Genomic DNA, 21,588 nt, shown 5'->3' with positions numbered 1-21,588 from the left:
TAAATGTGGGACGATGGCATAGGACAACATTAGTCAAACCTTGTCTTCAAAAGGAGACAGATCCCTCTTCCTATGCGTTTGAGCTGTAAAGTGTCATCTAACAACTACAAAACATGTGGTACAATGTATCAAATAAAACAAACTATATTTTACATCAATCTGCAGAACTACAGTATATAAATGTGTATCAGTACAAAATGAAGTTGGAAGGCCTGGTTTAATAAGAAATCTGCTAAAACATTTAGTATGTTCAACAGAGTGTTTCTGACAGAGAGAGAAAGGCCAAATCAGCAGATTTTTTGTTTTAAAAAAGCAGATTTTGGGACATTTTACAAAATTAAGTACATTTTAAACACTTGTTGAAGTACATGAACTCTCCCACAGAGATGTTCCTATATGAGACCAATTTAATGTGTGTTTTCTTGGAACAAAAGTGAAAGGCAGACAGACCAAAGCACTGCTGGTTGACACAGACAGTCATCACATTTATTGTAAGCAAACGGCAATGACATTTAATCTGATATTCTTTATACTACTAATATATCAAATTATATACAATTACTCATCAGAATGCACTATATATTCTGTGGTGAAACTGAAAGAACTTCAGATCTCTAAAACCACAGACGTTTCCCAGCTGCTGTCCTTGTATGAGTCTGAAATGTCGCTGACACCTCAACATCTCAAGCCTTGGATTACCAAACTCATTATCCAGTTTCATAGATGAGCATTATCACCACACAACAATGCCCAGTAGAGGGCACATTAAAATCGCATTTACAATGAAAATGGCTATTTATGGTTCTGAAAATTCAAAAAAAAAAATCACCCACACATAGAGGGGGAATCAGCACTTAACAAGCAAATCTTATCTTACAAATTACAACTGATCTATCATTTTTGCCTGAACAATTTTTGCATTCATTCTTAAATGAATGAATGTTAAACACAAAGAAAATCACATAATTATGCAACATATATGCAGCTGGGAAGACAAAGCAAACAATTGAATGTAGTAAAAACTAAAAACCAGCGCTCTGCGTCCGAAGTCTGGGAAGGGTTTTCTGCTTCCAGCCGTCTTTTCAACATTACAACGACAGCACAAACTTCCTGCAGAGGAGACACAATGATATACTGTACATGCTGTAGGAATAACACAGATACATATTTCCTGAGCCAGAATATAATAATTTCAAGTCATATTAGGAAAACGCTTCTCACTTTATGATGTCTGGCAGCTGGGGATCTCTATATAAGCCGTTGTGCAGATACCCCTGAGAGCCGTCAAATGGCACGAGCTTGACTCGCTCTGCATTCTGGGCACTCACTGCTACCTCATACATCTGGGAGGGAAAAGCAAAAAAAAAATTCAGTCTACCACAAACAAAAAGTTATCCAAAAGTAAACACTTAATCAGCTACATCTCAGTTTCCATTGTATCAGATAGAAAGTAGGCAATAATACCTGCTGAGCAACCTGAAAGGGAACTAAGTGATCGTCCAGTGCATGAAGAAAAAGGATTGGACTTTTCATTTTTTTCAAACTGCAGAAGAACAAAAACACAATGCCAATGCATTTTTAGTGGTAATAAGAATAATAAATAGCTGGTCAATGTTTGATATTATGCATCATTACTTCCGCCAAGGAGGTTATGCTTTCGGTGGGGTTTGTCCATTTGTTTGTTGGTTTGTCTGTCGGCAGGATTACGGAAAAACGACTGGCCAGATTTAATGAAACCTGTTGGAAGGGTGTAGCATGGGCCAGTAAAGAACCCATTACATTTGGGAGCGCATCCAAATCACGGCGAGGAGACACAAATATTTTTCCCTTTTGCTACCGTTGCAAGATAGGGCATTTGTGCTGAATTCAGGTGGTGTTGTTGAATAGTTGGAAAAAAATGAGTTCCCAACTGGGAAAATTCTCCTTGCATTAACATTGTGACATAGAGCATGCCTTGGCGGAGGTCTGTGCTCTCTGAGCGCCCTTCTTACTTAATATTTTAACTGTTGTGTATAGCACGCATGTTAGCATTTCATGAAAGCTTACTTTTCTTCAGTAGGGAAGACAACCTTGTTTTTTGCCCATGGCTCCGGGAAAAAGTAGCCAAAGCCCGGAAACGTCCAGTAGTACTTTAAACAGACAGAAGGGTTATGGGTAATGTAGTAGCAGTGACATGACATGAACAAACCAAATATCGAAAGCAATATGTTAGATGAGTTTACCCAGCTAAATACATGAAATGGTATCTCCTGTCGAGCACTGTTGAACGCACCCTCCAGCATCACACCATCGAAAACCTCACCTGGAAACAGCAGCAAATAACCGTCATGCTCAGATGTTGGGTTATTCTCCTCTATTTGCCAATATTCCCTGGGTGCGAAACCTACCTTTTTCAAGCAGTTTTACTGCAGCGTTAGTGGCCACTCTGCACAGAAGAACAACATCCTCAAGTGTGGGCTAATTTCAATCATTTCTGTCATGAATGTACAATGTCAATTATATCATTTACTATGCAAGCAAAAAACTAAAAGCAGCATCACAACAACTGACATATCTGTACAGTGGGTGATTTATTTATTTATTTAAAATTCCTACCATTTCTCCTACCAGCATGGTCTAAAAACCTACTTGGCTTTGAGTTTAACATGCAGTTTGTATCAAGAGCTGTCTGGATGACACTGTATTTTTGTTTTTCTGAGAATATCTGCTACTGTCATCTTTCCAAATTGGTCGTGACCTGCCTCAGTTAAACACCAAGGGCCCTTCTTTTTAAAGGCCCAATGACATGGTGCTTTTTGGATGTTTTTATATAGACCTTAGTGGTCCCCTAATACTGTATCTGAAGTCTCTTTTATATAGACCTTAGTGGTCCCCTAATACTGTATCTGAAGACTCTTTTATATAGACCTTAGTGGTCCCCTAGTACTGTATCTGAAGACTCTTTTATATAGACCTTAGTGGTCCCCTAATACTGTATCTGAAGACTCTTTTATATAGATCTTAGTGGTCCCCTAATACTGTATCTGAAGTCTCTTTTATATAGACCTTAGTGGTCCCCTAATACTGTATCTGAAGTCTCTTTTATATAGACCTTAGTGGTCCCCTAATACTGTATCTGAAGACTCTTTTATATAGACCTTAGTGGTCCCCTAGTACTGTATCTGAAGACTCTTTTATATAGACCTTAGTGGTCCCCTAATACTGTATCTGAAGACTCTTTTATATAGATCTTAGTGGTCCCCTAATACTGTATCTGAAGTCTCTTTTATATAGACCTTAGTGGTCCCCTAATACTGTATCTGAAGTCTCTTTTATATAGATCTTAGTGGTCCCCTAGTACTGTATCTGAAGTCTCTTTTATATAGATCTTAGTGGTCCCCTAATACTGTATCTGAAGTCTCTTTCTTGAAATTCAGCCTTGGTGCAGAATTCCAGCCAGTAGAGCCAGTCCCACAATGAGCTTTCCTTAGTATGTGCCATTTCTGTGTCTGTAGCTATTGACGAGGGGGGGGGAAGGCAAGGTGGAGACAGGGGGTGTGGCCTTGACCAACTTTGCCACTTTGCTTGTTTGAAAGCAATGATGTCTCTCTTTCTTGGGTGGGACAAATTTTCTGGGCGGGAAAGAAGAGAAAGGGGAGATAATCTTGCTCCTTATGACCTCATAAAGAGCAAGATTCCAAATCAGCCCATCTGAGCTTTCATTTTCTCAAAGGCAGAGCAGGATACCCGGGGCTCGGTTTACACCTATCGCCATTTCTAGCCACTGGGGGACCATGGGCAGGCAGGGGGAACTCATATTCATGTTAAAAAAAACTCAAAGTGACATTTTCATGCCGTGGGACCTTAAACATTGACAGTGATAGTATATAGTAAGTCCATTACCTAACTAATCTCTAACAAACTAATGCTTAGAGTGTTTTTTGTTGTAATTCTGTGCTGAATGCCAAGTGTTTTGCACTGCATTGATTTCCTGTTGAAACATCTGTGTTTCTGTGTGTGAAGCTCTTTTCTTCATCAGCCATTAGGGCACCATGCTAACTGCTATAGGTTGTTGCTGTATCTATCTATAAAATCGAAATATTTCTGTGTGTCCCCACACATGTTCACTAGGCTACAGCATGTATTTTAATTGGTGGTATTTTGTTCTCTGTCAGGTAACTGTATGTTTCCCTCTGGAGTACATGTGCACTGTAAGTCAGTGGTATAGGCCTGCAGTTGCATATTAAGTGCTTTGGGGGCCTTCTGTAAGTTATTTCGGAGAACAATGGTTCTGGAGAAAGCCGCGAGCAGCCATCCAGGAGGTGAAGCAATCGGCCCATTCCAAAAAGGCACGTTTTGAACAGGCACAGAGCTATTTATATATTGATTAGACACAAATAGCAAAAGTGTCATTAAGGTGTACACGTTGCAAGCTTTTTATAAAAAAGGAGAAGCATGCAATGCCCTTCCAAATCAGTTGGTCACAACAGTGACAGTTTTTTTTATTGTTATTATAGTATTTGTGTGTCTACTTAAAGAAAATGCTGTAGATTGTGAGTTTTTCCCCTTACTGACCCAGTGCCAAGAGAGTGTCCCCAGATGACAACCAGGCTGTTTCCACAGCGTGCTTTGACCCAGTTGTACACATAGAGGGCATCCGTGGTCAGACCGGCTTCAGTCGGCTCCCCCGTGGAATCTCCAAACCCTGCCAGAGTTTCTCACATCACTTACTGCTCACTGACAGAGCACAGAGATGCAGTTCACAGCCACCAGGTGGCAGCCACTCAGAGGAGAACCTGCACCAGACACTGACCTTAAATCCAACTGCTGTCTTTCGACTGCCTCAAAACAAACAACTCATCAAGCATGTGGGTGCATTACTCTACAGTAATCTTATGCCTGCAAATTATATTAAATCAATGGGAGAAGGCTGTGTATTACAATCAATAAGAAGGCGTAGAGATGGAAAATGTGTTTAAATGAGTCATAAATCTTTATTTTCACCAACCTCTGTAGTCAGGCACCAGCACATGGTAATCAAGTGCACTCAGTACCTGTTGGCACATAACGCTTATTTGTCATCTCAATGGCTATTGAGACTTTCTAGTTGTTATTAGACTTTCAAAAGATTAATGTTTGTGTTGGTAATCACTCACTTTTGCAACTCCTATGCGATGAGTGGCTGCCCTGTTGGAATGATTAACAGACAACACAAGTGCTAATACATCGGTGTTTTGAAATGAAAAGCAAAGCCAAATGTGTCTAGCTGTGTGGATTTCTCCTCGGCTTATTCAGGGAACAAACTATAGTACAACTGCATTATTTATCATACCTTGTGCCTGTGTTCCCATGAAGATATATAAAAACTGGACTTCCATCCCTTAAAGTGTTCTGGTACCATGCCAAGTCCTTCCCCTGTGCCTCTTTCCACTGACTTTTCGGGAGAGTGTGCCTTGAACAGTTCAGAACAGCACACTCACTTAGAGACGCAAACAATCACTGGATCATTAAAGAAAAATATTAGCCTTTTTTTAATTTTTTTGCTAGAAAAATTAAAAAGAAATGTTGAACTTGGCTTATTCTCACCAGACGCCAAGGGAGATTCCTTCCTCTGATGTTAAGTACATGTTGATGGTGTGATTATGGGAGAGATCAGCGGGTCCACTCAGGTCAACAAAGAAGGGCACCCTGACTACAAACAGGGAAAGAGAAGCACTTTTTGGTGAGCAACTTTATTGGTGAGGATTTATATTACCTCCCAGGGGCAGAGAGGGAATTTACTTACGTCTGTGAGTGTAAACAAGGTGCTGGATTAATTCTGGGAGTATTCTCTGCAATATGAAGATAACAAAGAGAGCCAATAAGCCTCCTTTCAGCCACCATTGGGACCTGGGAACAGAGAGAGACATTTTGTACTAGTGACAATTTTCTTACATAAATGGAGGTTGACCGTCTAGGGGTCTTTGAAAAGACACAGACTAACTCAAATACTTGTGATTTCTGTATCTTAAGCCAAACAAGAACAGAGTACAACTGAGGCGACTTAGAGCACTATGCATCACCATCTGTTACTGTAATAGTTACAGATGGCAATAAATCAATAAGAACTATTACAATAGTTATTATTGACTACCGGTGATTTTTAAATCCCCTCTGTGGCGCCAGACCAGCTGACACTCTCTGAGCAACACATGTCCAGTCTGAACCGGTGTCACAACACCACAGCAACACTGTAGAGAGGTTTCACTTCCCATCAGGACTTCGGCTGCAATAAGTTTTTGGAAGTCTCAGTGATTGTGAGATGCAAGGAAAAAAGGGTGAAAATAACTAAACATTTTGCTGATTCAAATCACAATTCAGTTCAGAGTCAGAGTCAATAGTCATGTTTCCATCAACGTATTTCTATGTGCATTTTGAAGTACCGCATTAGAAAATGTTGATGGAAACGGCAAGATTTGAGACAAAACGTCGCAAAAATTTTTTGACACTCGCTTGAGGTGGTTTTTTGTCTATTTTGGGAAAGCGTTAATGCGCAAAATGGGAGATGGAAACATCTTGGCCGAATAAGTTGTGACGTAGCGACCATGTAATCAAGATAACTATAGTCCCTGTATCCATTGGATGGGGGAAGGATCGGATTATGGGTTCCATTCAGTCTAGTTTCTAGTCTCTAAACCAGTTAATGGAAATGCTTCGAATTCACATTTTCTTTAAAAGTTCACTTAAAAGTTTCTCAACAATTAGATAGAAACATGACTAATGACTGACTAGTCTCACATTGCCAGACCTTCCTCCAAAGCTCTGCAAGGGAGGGTCTGGCTAGTCCACACAGCATTCCAAGATGGGACAAAATCGTGCTCTGGTGTAATGGCGTTTCTTTATACCAATCAGAATCATCATGTGGGGTAATAAGTGTCGGACGGAGCCCCAGTACCGCTGCAAAATAGCCTCGGGAATGAACTTGTTTTGGTGGAAAGTGTACGTTCAAAAGAAAATTGGATCTGGATTTACCCTGTAGAGATCTGAGGAGCAGTTAACCATAGACCACATAAATCTACCGAAAAGCAAAAGCGGAAGGTACCGGACCTTTGGCCAAAAAGTGAGACATCCAGCGGAATTTCCGGCGGCACCGGAAGTGGAACGTTGTCAATCTAGAACACAGACTGACTGAAGTTCTGGTGCATTCACTGTTCAGATGTGCTTCAGTGTGTATGCCAGTAAGCAAACACATCACCATTTAAACGACAGATGAACACGGGAATGTACACTCAAGCCCATTGGCATGTACAGAGCTGCTCCGCACATGTCCTGCCAGTCTGGGTTGTATGGGCGAGAAGAACTGAATAATCTAATCAAGCAGACAGGCTGTCATTGGCAGCAGCCTTGACTTCCTGAAGGCAACAGCAGACTATTGCCAATTATTGGACAATACATCCCACCTTCTTCATTAACACTATAATCAGCCAAAAGAGCCCTTTTAGTCAAAGACTGATTCCCCCACACTGCTCGAGGGAAACATATAGGAGGTCAATTATTTCCACAGCCATCAAACTGTCGCCTTACATTTCCAGAGATAACACTTTCCCTTTACTATTCACTTCTAAATCTTTTCTAGATGTCCAAAAGTTCATACCAGATTTTTTAAATGAATGCACAACTGCAGTGTGATGTAGTGCAACATTGGATAACTGGACAACCATTTTTCTATTGTAGTATTTTTGAAAATAATTAATGTGTTATCTTTTAAGTTTACTACCAAAACTCTGATCATAAAAAATAATTTGTGACTTTTACTGACGTTCAGAGATATTTACAATCCAGTCCTTGACCACACACACATTGAACATTTCCTTGCATTGTAGTAGGAATTTAGCTGTCCCTTTGACCCTTTCACGCATGAATTACAGAAACCTCAGTCACGATTTTTTTCCGCAAGTGTTTTAATTCTTCTTTAGGTATGAAAGGATTTTACACCCAGCATGTTTCCTTGGATTAGGGTGGCATCTAAATCATGGTTGCAGCTGTCGCTGTGGTCTTGCTGCGCACCCTGCTATGCCCTGTTACACCGTACTACGTGCCTGCAACGTCCTGCCCTGCTACGTCCTGTAACGCCCTGCAGTGCCCTGCTACGCCCTGCTACGTCCTGTAACGCCCTGCAGTGCCCTGCTACGTCCTGTAACGCCCTGCAGTGCCCTGCTACGCCCTGCTACGTCCTGTAACGCCCTGCAGTGCCCTGCAGTGCCCTGCTACGTCCTGTGATGCCCTGCAGTGCCCTGCTACGCCCTGCAGTGCCCTGCTACATCCTTTAACGCCCTGCAATGCCCTGCTACGGCCTGCTATGCCACAAACTACTACAACTACTACTTCTAGTCACTGTTCCATTATCTTTATTGTGATTATTGTAGCCACTAGTCATCACACCCCCAACCAGCATCGTCAGACTCCGCCTACAATGATCCTGGATCTGTCCGAGGTTTCTCCTGTAAAGCAAGTCTTTCCTCACCGCTGTTGCACTAAATGCTTTCTCTCGGGGGAATTACTGGATTTATTGGGTCTTTGTATATTATAGAATGTGGTCTAGACCTACTCTATCTGTAAAGTCTCTTGATATTAATTCTTATGATTTGATACCATGAATAAAATTGAATTTAAACAAACATGCATTTTTCAAGGTTTTTTTTAACATGTCCACTTATTAGGTGGATTGCATGTGTTTGATATATTGACATTTAGAAATATGTATTTAACAAACCCATAAATACAATGATCTACTATGAGAAAAATATAAAATAATGATTTAAATGGTGTTAAACTACTGTTTTCAAGTTTAACACATTCTAATACTGTTCAATGCAAAGCAACGTTGAATCTTGCTCATAACTCTATAGACACCCCCCCCCAACTGAACTGTATATTTTGTATTTTTTTGTTTTTGTTACAGAATCTACAAATTACATTCCAACAACATAAATTCTTGGATTTCCTGCCAAAACAATTACTGCAGATTAAGTATTTTCACACTAATCAGTGAGTATTAATTGTGGATAAGACATCGGTGGAAACGCATGACGTCCAGTTTGGAGGACAGATGATGAATCATTTACTCCCAGCAGACAATCAATACATCACTGATCAATTTTCACAACTGTAGTAGGCCTCCTCGTGAAAGGGTTAGATGTCCCTTCCACTTTTGTTGTTCACTTGTTTAATACTCATTTGCCTCTCTGCCCCCCCCCCCCACAGAATTCCAGATGGTTACAACAAAGTCCTGGAGGGATATTATATGTTCTAGGATCTGACTTGTTTAATATATTAGGGCATTCTGTCACTTTGTATCATTTTATTGCTACATTGTTGATGCCCTGCTACAAGAGATGAGGAAAATATATCAATCCTTAAATCAAAGTAATTACCCAACTTAACCACAGGAGGGTCATTCATATTTGCATCTGGTAAATATCACTTCTTCATACATGCTAGGTTATTAAAACATGGTCACCTATTACAGAAATGCTATTATAAACTATCTCCAAAACATTTAAATCAGCTGACCAGGAACTAGTGGTGCTGATGATAACACAGGCCAAAATGGACTTCCTTTATACCACAACCGGAACATTTTAACGTGAAAGTAAACTGCCAAAGTGAAGTATGAAGTCGAGTGAAGTAACTAACTCACGGCGTCCTCTCCTTCTGGACTCTAGCAGAGCTCGGAACTTTGCCGGCTGCGGAGGATGTACCATCCGCTTTGACGACCCTCTTCCTCGCCATGTAATGTCACGGCAGTATTAATTAATGGACTTTAATATTTATTCCAACCTTTGGCCCAGTTACGCAGTTTTTCTGCAACTCAGATAACAACCGCTACACGAAGTTTGATCAAAGTGCAGTTTAATCGCACGGGACCATAGTCAATAAACGGAACCTAGAGGCGGTACCTCGGCTTGTTAAGGTAGCACTGCTGGACATCTGTAAATCACAACACATGTAATTCATGGCGCCACCTTTAGTTCCTGTCTTCATTTAAAAAGACGCCTGCATTTGCAACTAAATCATATTTTTACTGACTCAAATTACAAAACTGCAAACGTCTTTGCAAGGTTCATGCAATCTCAATTGTTCTTTCAGTTCAATTTATTTCACACATAAAAACTCTGTAGAAAAATTAATGACGTAGGCGCGCGCGCGCACAAACACATTAGAACATCACTGATTAAAAACAATTACAAACTCCCCACCTGAGTGCGCAGACTGCTGTGCCAGAACAAGAGTAGATGAAGGCTGGGATGAGGATGAAAAGGCTGTGAGTCATAAGGCCTATATGGCCTTTATAAGTTACAGTGGAGAAGTAAGTAGGTGAATTTTATTCTTGAAGCGCTTTTCACAGATACAATCACAAAAGTGCTTTACAGGGACATAAAAACATGGAAAATACAATAAATAACAAAAACACAATTCAAAGATATAGCCGCAAGCGGCGATTCGCAGGTTCCGACCTTTTTTCTCTTCAAAGTAATTTCACACATGTGGTCCAAAACGTTGTTAGAAAACATATCCGGCAAGCTCTGTAACAATTGGACAAACAGTGCACTTTGTTTAAATTGCCTCCAACTGATTTGTCTAAAACATTTATTTTCAATTCTGTGTGATAGCTCAGTCCAGCTCACAGCATTTTGAGAAAACCAGATGACCAACAAAAAAAAATTGCTGATAATAAAGCCGAGGCTGCAATTCCAAGCTCAAATCTTGATTTGCGTCTTTCCACGTCCAGTTATTGTGCATTTAAAGCGCCCCCTAGTGTTCAATTTGAATGAGACTTGCGTATGTGTGAAGACATTATATAGTAATTTCCTGGAAGTTTTGTGTTGATTGGATAAACATTTAGTCATTTATAGCCTTATATGCGCTATGTCACCTGCAGTTTGTTTGCATTTAAAGCGCCCCCTGGTGTTCAATTTGAATGAAACTTTCAGGGCGTGGTTCAGGTACTTATGAGGCCATATCCTGAGAGATTTGTGATGATTGGACAATGAATATGTGATTTATAGTAAAATGTGTGTAATGCGACTCACCTATCTTGCGCTTGCAGCGCCCCCTAGTGGCGCATGTATATAAAACTGTCTTGGTATAACTGGGGAGTTTCGTGATGATTGGCCTTATGGTTGCTGATTTGTGTTCATTTACGTCCAGAGCCACGCCAGAGCCTTTCCATATTCTTTGGTCAATATCTTGAAAAGTAATTGAGATATTGACATGCATTATACAACTTGTTTTGAAAAATCTCCTCTTACACCGTAGCTCCGATTGCCACCAAAGTTTCAGTGAATCTTCAATGGATCAAGCTTATCCATTGATCCATTGATGATTCACTGAAAATTTGGTGGCAATCGGAGCTACGGAGTAGAAGGAGATTTTACCAAAAATTCAAAATGGCGGAAAGATTTTCTTGGCGGACCTTAATGGTCCTTGAAGCTTTTTTGAAGAGCACATTAAGCTGCACCTGTGTGAGAAATTTCAAGTCAATTAGATTTACGGTGTGGGGGGCGTGGCCTTTGAAAGTTTGCTTTTTAAGCTTTAATTACAGCGCCACCATGTGACCGATCGGGTACATTTTTCTACAGAAGCACATGCACACCATTTCCAGTTATTCCCCCAAGGTTCATGTTTCTAGCTCATTCTAGTTCATGGGAATTTGAGCCAGCGCGGCAGACAACAAATAATAATAATAATAATAATAATAATAATAACATTGAAGGTTTTTACCGCTTTGCGGTTTGAACCCTAATTACATAATTATACACAAAGTGCACCCAGGTCAACCAAACAGGTATGTCCCTATCTGATTTTAAAAAGAATCCACTAAAACGGCACACCACAGGGATGGAGGCACAGCGTTCGCTATGAACTCAAAACGTTAGTCGCCACAGGTTTTAAAGCAAGTGTGTGGAATAGACAGTTAATACAACCCATTAGACATTACGAGACTGCTGACCAATATGAGTGAAGTACCTCAGCCACATGTGACCTTGGAATGCTCCTACGTAAGAGTAAGATTTTTAAACTGAATCCATTCAACGTATACAACGGGGAGCCAGTAAACAGTTAAGGACAGGGAGTCATCTATTTGACCTTGTGAGTGGTCTTGCGGCAGCATTATGGATTAACTGAAGACGATCAAGAGCAGACATACTAAGTGAGGAGAAAAGTCAATGTGAGACGAGGTGAAGGCATGTAAATAATAATAATAAGCATCTCAAGTTCAGTTGGTAAAAACTACAGATCTCTGTTTACTTATATTTCTCGAGTGGAAAAAACAAGCTCTGGTCAGCCGCTTTACATGGGTGTCCAACGAGGATTGCGCAAATATCATCGCTAAATTATGCAGGTAGGAGCGGACGGCAGAGGAAAGAGGTTCAATACATTGCTCGATCGTGGGGACGACCTTTTCTGAAGCAACGACCAGAACCTCCGTCTAAAATGCCAAGAAGCACTGGAGCTGTGGGGGTATTATCCAGCTGTCCTTACTAAGACACTTGGTGTAGGCACTTCCTTTATTTTGTCATCCATCTTCAATCAAGTTTTTGCTCCGAATTCCTTGTACCATTCTCCACCCTATCCAATCGGTCCACTCTTGTTATGAACTGATACTATAAATACAATTGAATTTAATTGAATTAACTGTCAGATCAAAGAACATATATACTACAGAGTTCCTGCAGGTTTCACAGAGTCAAACATTAGACTTTTTAAGAACATTATGAATGATATTTAAGACCTTTATCAGAACATCAACTAAGCCCTAAATTAAAGGTGCCCTGCTACACGTGATTTATTACTTTGTGGTAATGTCTTAAGTTCTATCGTGGACTCTGTAAAACAATTTTATGGAAAAAATGCTTTGGTTGCCTTGTTTTAAGCCATTCTAGTGTATAGGAAGCCTGCAGAAAGACTCAGCTAAGCTGCTTGACTCTGATTGGCTAACAGCTAGCCAATGAGAGCCTGGCTATCAGCATCCTTTACCCAGCACGACTGGGTGAGCTAATGAATAGTAATGAGCTCATGCAACATGACGTCAGAAGGACCAGCTGTTGTGATTGGCCTGATTTCTCCTCTTATTTCTTTCCAGTGGCTAGAGCTGACAGAGGAGGTAGAAGTTCATTTTCACATTCACCACATAACACAAACACATATGGACCTAATATATATATATAAAAAGAAAAAATGCAAGCAAAAATAATTTTGTGGGGCAGGGCACCTTTACGTTTTTTCAAGCCAAGTATCGCTAAACTTGCACTTCCCCCATAGTTGAAGAATAAAATCCATTTTATGTCTGTAGACACAATCCCAAAGACACTCGCACGGTCGCACCAATAATCACACAACATCACACAATACAAAATAAAAAAAAAGCATTAGAAGTAGCGTTACATGGACGTAGGAAAATTAAGACCGGTTTCAAAAAATGTAAGACCTAGAACACAATACTTCAGTTAATTTGAGACTTTTTAAGACCCCATGGAAACCCTGGTACAAGCATGTCACTCTAAGCACATTATTTCTGGTGAATAAGATATTACATTTTTTTCTGGCATTCCAGCTGATGTCCAAGTCTGCAGTGCACCACGTTGAGAGCATACACCACCAGACGGAGTGTCTGCTAGGTTTTTCCATTACAGGGAGCAATATATTAAAGATTTGTGGCAGCAGTAACAGCGCTGGTGTGTTTGGAATAAATAGCAATATAAGCATCCATGGGAATAAACAGAGGAATAACTGTGGGGAGGTTAACATGAGCAGCGATTATTGGCTCAAGCCTGAAATGTTTGGGCTAAAGTAACAGTAATATATTCAAATTATAATTTTGTCATCCAATTAAATACACTTTATGGCGCGCATTTTAAGAATTTAACCATTGGGGGGTAAAAGAAATCTGGAAATCTCATTTCATTTCCCATCAAAACAGACTTGGATGGAATACAATCTGAATGCCAGGGTATGAAATGGTCAATTAAGAGGACAAAAGCCACGCAGACAAATTGAAGAGCAGCATCAGCGTTTGACAGGTGATCTTTAGGATGTGCAGCGCAGAAATGGGTGCTTTAGACCAAAGACGTCGGCAAAAATAAATAAAAGAGGATGATGCAGATGACTACTTCAAGAACTGTGTGGCTCTGGCTGTATCAGGGAACCAGCTGAGAGGACACTGGCTTCAGTGGAGCCTTCTGGTAGCTGATGGGTCAGGTACACACCAAAAGTGACCTAAAAATATACAAAATTACAAGCAAAGTGAGTTTTCTTATAATCCACATGCACTGGATGCATGGATTCCGCTGGGGATTCTTTTTTGTACCATCAATGTAATTAAGGGGCAAGAGTGCATAAAAAAAAAAAAATCATAAAAATAGAGCTTGTCCATCAAAGGAAAAGTGCCAGGGGAGTGACTGCATGATGGAGGAGGTTGTTTAATGTTGTATAAACTCTAATCAACTACTACTGAAGTGAAATAGTTGCAGCTATTAAATGTAGCAAAAAAATGTTACTTATCTGGAATAAGCATAGTGTCAATCCTCGTGTTAATTTAGGTAATACGTTAGTTAAATTAAAAAAATAATAAATGTGTTTGTTTATTAATTGGTCCCTGGCCTCGTGTCAGTTCTGCTAAAGTGGCCCCAGGGCAAAGCAAGCCGAGTACCCCTGATCTCATGAACAAGCAGTAATTGGTTTTGACTGACCTTCCCATTGCGGTAGGCCGCTAGAGACGTTAGTGGCTCTTTTGTTTTGGTCCCAGTCTCCTGGTCCACTCCAATCATCTGACACCTTCCGCACTGACCTGCAAACTTCGGGTAAATCCAAAGGGAGGACTTTCATTTCTGAGAAGTACGATTTTAATGCATTTGAAGATTTCCTCATGTATCTCAAAGTGTCAGCTCACCATGAACGGAGTGTTGCCAATAATCAAGTGTGGCCAATTATCCTCCTCAAAGGGTTCTACTCCCGCGATGACTAAATTGGCTCGGAAGCGGCTAATGATATTCTGTGTGTCAAGGAGCATCAGCTCGCCCTCGGAGTTGTCCTGCCTGAGAAAGGGAATGTGGAAATTGCAGGTTATTTTTGCAGCGCCACGTAAAAGATCCACTGTAATGTAAATGTACAGGCGTCGCCACATCCGGAGGTTTTTCACTGGAGCATTGCATATTTTGAATAACACAACATGCGTTCTAACCTGCTGCTCATTAGTTTCTGAATGAGCTCCACACTGGCACGGTTGATCATGAGATACTGAGCTTCATTTACCAGGGAGAGGGACGCCGAGGTGGCGGCTAGAAGGGAAAGACTTTATATTACCCAGTGATTTGCTCAATTTGAGGAAAACATTCAGATCTTTGGTTTGTGCAGCCGGCATCCTCACAGAGACTGTAAACTAAGATCCTGCTGTAATACAGAGGGTGACAAATGTGTGACTTAAGTAAATTTGTCAACATTAATCAAATTGTGCACTGTAATTCAAAAAACATGAATTAACTGTGGGCGATAAAATCTATCACTGAGCAAGTCATTTCATATAGCAATATCCATCTTTTTTAACGAGTCCTTGAAATACTCCACAATGTAAATTAGAACATCTACAATTCAATAACAACCTGGCAGACTCCATCTGCACAGAGAGGTTGTGTGATACAATCAAAAGCTCCAGATCAGCTACTTAATGGACCTTGTGATAAGATTGTTTTGTAAAATAGCAACATATATCATGATGTAGTAATTATTCTAGAAAGTTAATTAAGAATCTGTTAATAGATGTAATAAGCGAGATGGGAATGGACTCATCCAGTGAATGAAAGACCTGAACAACGAAGACAATTCATATATTTATTTAACAACCTGTGAACCCACTAATGCTAAGCTGCGCGGCTCATTGATGCAAAAGCTGGCAAATATAGTTCTAGATATTAAAGGGGCACTCTACTAATTTTGCCATAGACAGTATTAGAAATGGACAATGTGACGCCATTGTTTTCAAGGGAGACCAGAAAAGTTTGTTAGAAGTACTTTTCCAGTGATAGCTGAGCCTTTCTGTGCAGCCTCCAACTGATCTTGACGACGTCGATGTGACGTGAACAACCTGTCTGAAAGCTGTAAGTCTTCTGGTAGCTGTGCAAGAGAAATCTCAATCGTTCCCAATCAGAAGAGACGGAAAACGTAGGTATATGTAAGGAAATAACAAAGGCACAGGCTAATTACTGCTAACTAAAATGCTAGTCAACATTAGTAATTAAACCTAAAAGCTAATGTAAGTCCAAACTGCCTGCCAGCTTCTCCTGTGTTGTTCGGTAATTCCTCTACTATGCAACAGTAAGTCAACTGCTTATGACACAATCGTTAGCCTATTTTTACAAAAACGTCTGCTACGGAGCCATTACATGGGATACAAGGTAATGGAAACTTTTATACATTGTCGTGTCTCTTTAGAAATAAACGATGGACAAATAGTCTTTAAAAATGGCGCCATAGGAGCTACGCTTAGTGGAGGCAGGCCTAACCCCTTGAATTGTACACATGAGGGTCAGCTTTCTGTCATAGGGAGTACTAATCACACTGGGGAAATAATTGCATAATGTCTTCTGTGGCTCTGGAGGGAGCTTTCTAAACATCTTGATGATGTCATCAGGATTACCTCAGTTTGGGTTTGGCGTCTAAAAATATTTAACAGAAAACCTTCATTGAAAATGATGAAAGACATGCACATTTAACAGTCACATAGAGTTAAATGAAAAAAGTATCAGTTGCATTATGAGAAAAGTAGGATCCAGTATTTTGGAGCTCGACTCTGTCCAGAACCTAAAAGCCAGGATATTTAAAAAAAGACTGGTTAAAATCTGTGCAGCGCAGGCTGAGATATCCTAAACTGAAGCCCTAACTTTCCATAATGCAACTCGATAGTATCTCTTTGAAAAATCCTCCCTGGCTGGATAATACCCCCAAATCTTTCAAATTCCTCATCGCCAAATTGCAACACAGGCTTTCTGTTGAAAATTTGTCTCAAAGCCCAAGCTTAGACACCCAACGTGAGTAATATTCCCAGACTTGACAGAGCTGTTTCGCAGGCTGAGCACTACTAACTATAACAAAAAAACCCGCACACAATGTATATGACTGATATAGCCAATAGCCACCAACCTAGGTATATCAGAAATCTCGGTTTACAAACTGTCAGATTGTTCTAATCAGTGCCTTCAAATACCCCGGTCGTGTTCCAAATGTGTTCCTCTGAATAATAAATACAATATATATTATTATATTGCCCAAATTCAGTCTGAATTTCCCATTTTCAGAATTAGGTTTATTGCCACACTTACACTTAGAAGGAATTTGCCTTGATGGCTGGTGTAAACATTCTTTTATGTAGTAAATTGATGCTTCTAAACACTAAGTACAGTAACAGAAATTTCTAAATTCCAAGTGACTTGCAGGAGAAATGCAAGGTCACAGCCACAGCCAGGTAGTGTTAGCAGGGTATGGGACCAGAGGTTGCTCATGCACAGTATTACAGATAAATTAGAGCCAGGCAGGACAGGTAAAATACTTGTTTCGGTTCCTCCACTAGGCCTCTTCTTCATGTCTCGGGTAAAATCAGGACTTTGTCTTATCAGGCGGCATGGCTGTCCAAGGAAGTGTGAAAGCCATGATGCAGCCTCATCCCCACAGTCGACAGTCTCCACCCTGGGGGAAGGAGGAAGATTATGTATTGGAGGGCCCCGAGGGAAATCTACAGAGTTTGATGCTGCTTTGGTGCTACATCTAATCCAAGAATCAGCGGATGAATAGCTTTTTCTTTTCTTGTGACTTGTCATGCGGGTATCTGAAGAGATTAATATCATCTCGTGCTCATGGTTTATTTTTTTCATTAAAAGTGGTAAATAACTGGAATTTTATATGAAACAGAGCAGGAAAGGTAGCGGAAAGAATCACTCATGTCAGCGAGAGAATGCACTGACTGACATGAGTGAAAAATATGGAACAAATGATTTGTGTCACAGTATTTCCTGCAGCTGCTGCTTTCAGATGTTTTTACATTGCCAGCTCACCTGTCACCACAAACTTTACTCTGACACACCCGATAGCTTGTGCGCACTTGAGTGTTGTTTTCCAGGGGAACCGAAATGGTATCTATCCCTGCAGGGCAGTGGGAACAGAATATATAAATCCTCTGACAATGAGAACTTATAGCAGAACATCCGACGGATTGAAATTTCTTTTGGTTAAGTTGAGCACTGTGATTATTTTCAGTGAGCTGCTGACGAACTCTCTGACCTGACGCCTGCAGGAGCAATTTGTTTGAGGGCAGGTGGACTCGTGGGTGAATGAGGCATAAACGCGGCTCTCTCTTCTGACTCAGACACACGCCGTTTCCATTCACCACCATCCAGCATCTGTCATACAGTAAACCCAGCGGTCCCACCGGCCAGTCGTTGACCTGCATAAAGAACAGCGCAGCGTCAATTCAAAGCACAGACAAAGAAATAAGACAGACAGGGACAGAAAAGACACGAAAGAAAATAAATGTTTGAGTTCCCCTCAAACCTCATAGGGTCCACATGATTTGATGGGATATATGTAGATGTTGGTCAGAGTATAAGCTTCCTTGTGGCTGTTTGAGTCTCTGTGTCCAAATCCCCGCAGTGATGCTTCTGTAGGGCTCTCCTTCTCATCTACTTTACATATTTCTCCATTAGGGATTTTGATTGGAAGATATTCATTTGCGTCCGGGGATGCTGCTGTGGCTGTTTTTAACTTCTCTATTCTCACTTGGTCCACTGTGACTGGTTTCTCTACAAAGCACTCGGCAACAAAGTTCAGGAACTTTTGACAGTCTTCAAATGTCGACATGTAGCCAAAGGACACGCGTACAGATCCGGTCGGCTGGCCGTCCACCAGGTCGATGCTGTCTCCGCAGACGTGGCCAGCCTTGGAGAGAAAAAGACAATGTTTTATTCCACCTACACATGCCCTTAACAGAATTTCTGTTCTTTGATCTCTCACCAGCAGGTTTCTCCTCATCTGCTGATTGGTGATCCCGAGGAAGGACTGACAGGCCCCGGTGTTGCAGAAGCAACCTGTGCGCACATGGATATTGTACAAACTGGCCATTCTGTCCACCTGAGGGCAATGGAGGAATTGTTTTCTTATTCACCAGCCCTGCCTACGCATACACATGCAGTAATACAACTGTAAACTGAAAAAGAATGAAATCCTGTTCATTGAATGCACCTGAGAATACCCAATTATCTGTCCATAACAATCCTTGAGGTTGAAGTTTAGGATTGCGCCCTGTGTGATTGGACTCTCAAACTGGCCTTCGGAGTATATCTGAGCAGCTGGTAGCCCGTTGCCATGGCAAAGACTTGACAGCAGCATGTAAGTGTAGCGTGCCAAGCCAAACGTGTGCTGTTGAATGTTGTGCATGCCCCCTAAAGTCAAAAAGGGATGAAGATAGGGATTCAGATGATGGCAACCTGAAGCAGATCATGAATAGTTGCATAAATATTGCTATTAATGCTATAAATTACTGCTATCTGCTATTCAATTTGTGCAGTTTTTTCACAAAACAACATGCTCTGTAACAGCACCTGTGAGCCTGTAAAGAGTGTCAAAACCATGATTAACAGCAATGATGTCCAAGAAAGACACAGTCCCATCTTCAAATCTTTATCAGGGAGAAAGAAAATACTGATTTTAGAATAAGGACACGGCAGATATGAAATAACTATGAGCTTTCAGTGGATATTAAGGATGTGGCAGACTTGCATAGTACTTTACCTGTCAGAAATGTTTGCTGCCTGCACATAATAATCTTCTCCAGAAAGGTAAGCTGCTGCTGTGCCTCCTCCAAAATAAGTCTTTTTTAGCATGCCTGCTGCGTCATTACGGACAAGAAGGGCCCCCAGACCTGTGGGGAAGCCAAACATCTTATAGAATGAGATGGGAATGAAATCAGCAGGGCACTCCTGTAGGTTTAGAGGGGAACAGCTGACATGAGAGGCTGCATCAAGCAGCACAAACCAGCGGCCTTGGTGGTCACATGCTGGGTAAAGGTGTCTCGTCTGTATGCCTTTCACATGGCTAAGGGGATACTTCTTCCCAGAGAAGTTGCTCTGTGCTGGGTAGCAGAACAGGTGCGGCGTCTCGCAAATAACATCTTCACCTTGAGCCACATCCTTTGCTTTGTTTTCCACTTCTTGTGGGGAGACAGGCAAGGCTACTACCCCCAGGCCAGAAGTCAGTCCTCTTATGCCAACTACAGAGGTATGGCTGTCAGTGAGGTAGCAGAAATGACTCCCCGCTTTGCTCTCAGTCTGTCGCCTCCAGGGAAAGCTCTCAGCAACTAATTTGAGTGTGGATGTACAACCAGCAGTGAAAATCACAGAGTACTCCTCAGGGGTGGTGTTAAAATGCTGCAATACCCTGTAAGAAAATGTTCTGTTTTTCACTCATTTTAACCAGCGAAGTAGCCTACCATTCAATGGAGTCACAGGGGCCAATTAGAAATGCTTCTTTGGGCATGAATAGACTTTACCTGTATCTGACCCTCTCCACTGTGTCATGTGTCAATCTGCTGCTGGGGTTATGGCTGTGTGGGTTTCCTATTGGGGGCATATAACAATACTTAAATGTTTTGACTTGAATGACCAAGTTAAGAATAAATGTACACTTCATGTTTTTATTTTGACTTCTCTCACCGTACACATTTCTTGAAAGGTCCTGGAAGTAGTCCCTGACCAGAGACTCTGGGTACAGAGTAGTTGCTGCATGATCCAGATATGTTGTTCCTGTTTACAATAAAATAAAAATAAAAATAAAGAGCAGCCATGTAAGCAGTCAGCCAGCGACGCCTAGGCTGTCACTCCCGCTCATGACTGAACACAACCATTACTGTACCTTTAATCCGTGTGAACTCCCGCTTAATCACTTCTTGTAAGTTTTCCCCATGATAACCGTAGTGACTCCACAGCTGCTTAAAAGTGTCAAAAGTGCAAAGGTTTTGGAAATCCATCGACCGCTTACAGCTGCAAAAGGCTAGCTAAAGCAGACCGCAGGGCTGGTGTAGTTACGGTTACGTTACGTACACATACACACACCTACTTTTTAACTCATTGACATGTTTCAAAGTCTGAAGTCCGGTCCGGTCCTACTCCATTTTAAGTCCTCGTGCATTGTGGCGTATTTTACAACGCTATAAACTGTACTGACAGAACGGTTACGTGGGGTTAGGTAGCCAGTATACAAGTTGACGTTTGAGGAAAATTCCAGTTATTAACTCCAAATAGTTACGTTTTTGTCGACTGACACTGAGCTGGTAAGAAACCCCAACGAGCATAGGTCAATAGTCGCAACCCGGTTTACAACCAACTGCTTGTATTTACATCTACTATCATGTGACTGCTAAGCTAGCCAGTTTTTGACTATCTCCTCCCCCTAAACTGTTAGCTATCATTTTTTCTCTCAGCAGGAACATTAGCTTTTGTTAAATGGAGTGCAGACAACTATGAGGAAGGGCAAGACAGTTCTTGAATGTTTGTAAGATTAGTGATTATTTCACATTATTTTAGT

At 41.1% G+C, this 21,588-nt stretch overlaps 2 protein-coding genes across 3 annotated transcripts; both read right to left on the bottom strand.

Annotated features, from left to right (window-relative positions):
* Window positions 1-393: 393 nt before the first annotated feature.
* On the bottom strand, window positions 394-9,897 carry LOC116675712 (lysophosphatidylserine lipase ABHD12). Its single transcript, XM_032507340.1, has 13 exons — window positions 9,659-9,897; window positions 5,765-5,868; window positions 5,566-5,671; window positions 5,312-5,431; window positions 5,136-5,166; window positions 4,988-5,033; window positions 4,555-4,684; window positions 2,388-2,425; window positions 2,223-2,302; window positions 2,047-2,129; window positions 1,465-1,543; window positions 1,222-1,343; window positions 394-1,110 (listed from the first exon to the last, which is right to left on the bottom strand). The coding sequence occupies exons 1-13, from the start codon at window positions 9,748-9,750 to the stop codon at window positions 1,089-1,091; spliced, it is 1,053 nt and encodes a 350-aa protein (XP_032363231.1). The 5' UTR covers window positions 9,751-9,897; the 3' UTR covers window positions 394-1,088.
* A 3,483-nt stretch (window positions 9,898-13,380) lies between these two features.
* Window positions 13,381-21,413, bottom strand: mocos (molybdenum cofactor sulfurase). 2 transcript variants are annotated; one of them, XM_032507332.1, is made up of 15 exons: window positions 20,917-21,412; window positions 20,718-20,807; window positions 20,555-20,621; window positions 19,798-20,442; window positions 19,608-19,684; window positions 19,249-19,448; window positions 19,021-19,137; window positions 18,562-18,945; window positions 18,292-18,454; window positions 18,066-18,153; window positions 17,564-17,700; window positions 15,203-15,299; window positions 14,912-15,056; window positions 14,712-14,816; window positions 13,381-14,238 (listed from the first exon to the last, which is right to left on the bottom strand). In XM_032507332.1, the coding sequence occupies exons 1-15, from the start codon at window positions 21,029-21,031 to the stop codon at window positions 14,134-14,136; spliced, it is 2,535 nt and encodes an 844-aa protein (XP_032363223.1). In that variant the 5' UTR covers window positions 21,032-21,412; the 3' UTR covers window positions 13,381-14,133. The 2 variants fall into 2 exon arrangements, 1 of the variants encoding a protein (XP_032363223.1); XR_004328514.1 differs by lacking the exons at window positions 13,381-14,238; window positions 14,712-14,816; window positions 14,912-15,056 and adding an exon at window positions 16,575-16,673 and having other exon boundaries at window positions 20,917-21,413.
* Window positions 21,414-21,588: the final 175 nt, after the last annotated feature.

The sequence above is a fragment of the Etheostoma spectabile genome, unplaced genomic scaffold (genome assembly GCF_008692095.1).
Source record: "Etheostoma spectabile isolate EspeVRDwgs_2016 unplaced genomic scaffold, UIUC_Espe_1.0 scaffold00002169, whole genome shotgun sequence".
Taxonomy (NCBI): Eukaryota; Metazoa; Chordata; class Actinopteri; order Perciformes; family Percidae; genus Etheostoma; species Etheostoma spectabile.
Note: the sequence above shows the minus strand (reverse complement) of the source record. Positions and strands in the feature narration are given on the sequence as shown.